This window comes from Trypanosoma conorhini, assembly GCF_003719485.1.
Source record: "Trypanosoma conorhini strain 025E chromosome Unknown Tco_14.4_contig_00801, whole genome shotgun sequence".
Classification (NCBI taxonomy): Eukaryota; Euglenozoa; class Kinetoplastea; order Trypanosomatida; family Trypanosomatidae; genus Trypanosoma; species Trypanosoma conorhini.
In genome coordinates, this window is record NW_021704893.1 from 1 (window position 1) to 4,707 (window position 4,707).

At 52.8% G+C, this 4,707-nt stretch overlaps 2 protein-coding genes across 2 annotated transcripts; both read left to right on the forward strand.

Annotated features, from left to right (window-relative positions):
- Window positions 1-421: 421 nt before the first annotated feature.
- Tco025E_08513 (uncharacterized protein) lies at window positions 422-2,488 on the forward strand (the record flags this gene model as incomplete). The annotated part of the gene is made up of 1 exon (XM_029375360.1): window positions 422-2,488. One exon carries the CDS (start codon window positions 422-424, stop codon window positions 2,486-2,488), a length of 2,067 nt encoding a protein of 688 aa, XP_029224520.1.
- A 208-nt stretch (window positions 2,489-2,696) lies between these two features.
- Tco025E_08514 (uncharacterized protein) lies at window positions 2,697-4,403 on the forward strand (the record flags this gene model as incomplete). The annotated part of the gene is made up of 1 exon (XM_029375361.1): window positions 2,697-4,403. One exon carries the CDS (start codon window positions 2,697-2,699, stop codon window positions 4,401-4,403), a length of 1,707 nt encoding a protein of 568 aa, XP_029224521.1.
- Window positions 4,404-4,707: the final 304 nt, after the last annotated feature.

A 4,707-nucleotide genomic window follows, 5' to 3' on the forward strand; every position in this document is an offset into this window, starting at 1 on the left:
AGGAGCACAGCAATGTAAAGCAATGCCAATTATATTTTTCCTTTGCACAATGTTTTTGGGGATTTGTAGAGGAGACGGAAAATAAATAATGATCGTGCAGTGGATATGTTTTTTTTCTGCTACTAAGCATCTTTTTGTTTTCCTTTCTTTTGATGTGTATGCTTTTTATTTGATCGTTTGTGTTCATCTTCTTGTTTTTTTTTGAGGTTCGTTTTTTTTCTCTTTTTGCTTCTTCTTTTTTTCGTTTCTGTAGTCTCTGTGGCTTTTAGCTTTGTAGTTGTTTTGCCGTAGGGAGAAGTTTCTCTCGACTTTGTTTTATTACTCCACATACTTGGGTGGAGAAGCGAGATTTTTCGTTTTTTTTACTTCGTTTATGTTTTGTGGATCGCATTCAGGCGGCGGACTGGAGTGGAAGAGTACGATGCCCTCCCCGAACGCTCACTGCTTTTTGTCTTCGTGCTTTGCGGGTGCATTGCTAACGGAGTCACGTCGGACTTTCTTGCGGTTTACACATTCCCCCGCCGTGGTTGAAATCCTTTCCGAGAGGCCGGGTGTGGGAGATGACATGGAAGCGTGCGCTCTTTCACTCCATAGCCTTGATGACTTGGCCGGCCTGCTGCAGTGCATTAAGGCTTTCCCGGAAATGCAGGGTTTAAGTTTCCAGGTTCCTCGTTTTCTTCGTGAGACGTTTCTGCAGGCCTTCTTGGAGCCGTTTGGCTCGGAAGCCGCGCCGAATTCATCTTCTGGGGTGGCTACCAAACTTATCGGTTGGCTTCAACTCGTCGTTTGGACTCGGTACTTTGCGGTGTTTTCGATGCGGCGACTGGCAGCTATTCACGATCAAATATCTTGGTACGTCTGGTACTGGTCCTGGGCGGAGATGCACTCCGCAAGGGCCTCTTTCCACCTCTCCTTTGGGAGCCAGTGGTGGTGGAAGGGAGTTTGGCGCAGAGGATGGGTTGGGCAGGTTTTGTTGGTGAAGTCATTTGCCATTGCCCACAAGTCTGCTCTGAACCGCGTTCTACATGGTGTGGTGCGATGTCTGGGGACGATGTACGGTTTCCTGGACCGCATGAATACACTTATTTCCTCCATTGAAGACGTGGCCGCAGGCGAGCGCCTGCTGTCGCCAGAGAGAGACACGAGCACTTCGATAGATCTTGAGGTGAATAATCGTCGTCTTCTTTCAAACCTCCGCGCCACTGTGGTTTCAACTGTTAAATCAATGGCACAGACAATGCGGTCACCGGGCATCGCCGGCCTACTTGATGCGAATTCCAAAGGCATGCCAGAGGATGCACTGGGCTTGGGAGGACACGCGAGTGAATCGGTAATGTATGACTTCCACTTGTACACCCCTTCGTCGGAAGCTCCGAACGATATAGAGATGCGTGCTTCTTTGAAAGAAGTATTTAACCTTCTACTAGACACGGCAGAATTCACAAGGACCTACACAAAAAGCATAAGTGAAGAGATACATGCACGGCATGTACCTCCAAATGGCAGACACTGGAGGCGTATCTTCATCGCTGGCTGTGTTATCGTACCTTCTGTGCTGTGGCTTTCAGCCAACAGTATAACTAACCTCCGGCGGATGCTGGCCTCTGCACGTGTGGTTGGCTACAGTCTGTTTGAGAACTATGTTATTTACCCACTTAAAGAGATCTACCAGAGTTTGACCAGCAGCCGGCCAGGCGTCTTGGAACGACGACGCACCCTTGAAATGGAAATGGAGTCCGTCGCCAACATCATTCGAGACTACCACGAGGATTACTACCCAAATATTTCACAGGAGGAGCTACACCGTCTGCGTGAGCGCACCTTTGAACACCTTCGCTCCGGCGTGATTGCGGATGATGAAGGCTACCGTCTCATTAACGACCATTATGAAAATGCCATTCGACACCCAATTCGAGGCGCCTTCTTTGGAAGCTTGCTGCGGCTGCTGCTCATTCAGCTGAGCTACCAACAGTTGGAGGTGATGCGGGTGGTAAATTCCACCGACGAGGTTTTGGAGGGAAATGATTTGAACTTCAAAATGCTGGCGATGGTGCCTGTGTTTCTCGCGCTGAGTGGTGCGCTACTCGCCTCGTTGCAGAGCCGTCGCGCGAAGCTGCTTCCGGTAAACAACCAGCTGAAACTTTACTGGCGCTCTGTGCACCGCGTCGTGACAATTCCTGAGAATTCCGTTGAGGAGGCCTATCGCTCCCCCTCGGGCGAAGTTGCGTCGTCGGAGCCGTCTAAAGACGAAGAAGTAGTGGAGTTGGAGGAGGCCGTGAGCGTCAGTCACCTTAGCAGCTATGATCAGGGGATGCTTTTGTTGCTGACGCACCACATGCGCAGACTGGCAGTGGAATACCACGCCGGCTATCGCTACCTCGAGGCGTTTCTGGAGGACCTCGACGATCTTGAAAGTGTGCGGTCCACACGACATCAGCGCCTGCTCACGCTTGACCGGATGCGTAGCGTCCACTACTTTCTTCGGTGATGCGCGGGCGAGGGTGAGCGGTGGCACGCATATTTTATTATTGTTATTTAGTTATTTTTTATTTTCCTGGGTACGAGCCGGGGGTTTGGGGGCAAGGGCGGATCCCCCCCTTTATGTGACGTTTCATTGGTTTCTCTCCAGGGCACATAAGTGCAGAGAAGCCTGAGGGCCAACAAGAGACCTTTTCCGGCCCTCCCCGCACCCACACATGCACGCAACAGAGTGCTTCGGATCCCCGCAATTTATAAATTTTCTTCTTCCTCCCGCTCCCTTTTTCGTCTTTGCAGAGCGCAAGGATAATCGCAAGATGCCGCCCCGTAAGGCTAAGAAGTCCACCAGCAAGAAATCCAACACTGCTGCCGTGGAGGTGGCGCGTGTAGCGAAGAAGGAAGCAGAAGTTGCGGCGTTGGTGCAGTGGCTTGAACAGAACGATCCTCTGTATGACCGCTCTGGGGCCCCGCCCATCACCATCAGTGAGTTGCTCTCGACGAAGCTTGCGCACAAGACGTTTTCAGTAGCGGGAAAGGGAGAACAGCCGTACAACTGGGAAAAGTTCCGCGCCATCTTAGAGGCGAGAACGTCTGACAGTCCACGTTGGTTCATGCAACTGCGTGAGGAGGATCTCTTGATCGACGGCGGTTTCGACGGTGTGACGGTGGATTGCGTTGTTGTTGCCGAGGCCAGCGTACCGACCCTTGCCCCGGCCCACTACATTGTAAAGATGCATATGCCTTTCAGTGACTTGGAGGATAATGCCCCAGAACGCATTTTACCCATCGAAGGACAAGGCATGTGCTGGCGTCGCGTGGTGCGTGATAACGGATGCAACATTAACGCCTACTTGCTACAAAAACGAGAAACAACAAGTGGCGCAACCCCTGTTTTTGGTTTTGGGGCAGCGGCCACCTCCACACCCTCCACGGCACCGGCGAATAGCACATCTGTGGCCAATTCTCCCATTGGATTCAGCTTTGCTGCTGTGCCCTCGACAAGCAGCGCTGGGCCATCTAGCTTTGGCTTTGGAGCTGTTGCTGCTGCAACGACTACATCAGCTCCGACGAACAATGCATCAACTGCGACACCCGCCAGCAATTTCCAGTTTGCTTTTGGCGCCGCGCCACCGGCAAACGCCAGTGCCAACAACTTCCGTTTTGGGGCCTCATCAAATGGAACTGCATCTGTGCCAGCCCCGGCCGCTACCGCTGCCGATGCCCCAGTAAGCGGTTTTGTTTCACAGTCGTCTCCAGAAGTGGCCCCACTCAAGGCGAGCGAGGTGCTGTTTGCACTGTGGTCAAAGAAACGTTTGTCTGACATGGCCAAGTCTTTTAAGTCAGGCAGCCGCATTCTGAGAGAGAATTTTAAACCTGGCCCAAAGGCCTTCACTGTAAAACTTGTGATGCAGAACGACCTCAAGGACGATGTTTGCAAGACTGTGAGGGAGCTAATCCTTAACAAAATGTTTGCCAAACGCAGCAAACAGATTTTGGAGGTTGACCATTGGATTGGCAACTGCCCCGTGTACGATGAACATTTGACTGCTGCCTTGCAAAAGTTCCGCGCCCACCACGTGCAAAGAGTCGCCGAAAGCTCCGAGGAGTTTCAGGCTTTATACGACGAATGCCACGAAGCGATGGAGGCGGAGTTAAATCGCATTGTGGAACTGCGCAAGGTGCTGGTGCAGCAGGAGTTGGAGCGCATCGAGGAGATCACGAGCCAGCTGAAGGAGGGAAAGTTAGCGGAGAAGCAGACATTCCGGCTCCTGAAATATTACGCTGCGAATGATGTCATGCGTTTTCGGCCGTTTGGTAAAGTAAGCGGCATCTCAGAGATGGGGGAGAGCGCGGACGTGTGCGAGCCGCCGGCGCCGGTCCTCTTGAACCCCTTCACGGCCTCAGGATCCGTCGCCCCCGCGTGACGCGGCGGCGCGACGGAGGGAGAGAGCGTGTGGGCGGCCGCACACCACGCCAGCGGCCGGTGGGAGCGTTGGGGTAGAGACAGCGAGGGGGCGGGTGGCACGCCGCAAGGCTTGTGGCGGCCTCAACGAATGCCAGGCGGCCCTGCCCTCTTCCGGACCCTCTAAAGCCGGTCGGCCAACGCAAGGAGGTCCATTGGAGGCAATTGGGGGATATCGTGATCTCCAAAAGGAAAAGAAAAGGAAAGGGGGAAAAAACCAAAAAAAAACAAGCCGATGAAAAAGACACGTGGGACGCGGAAAAAGA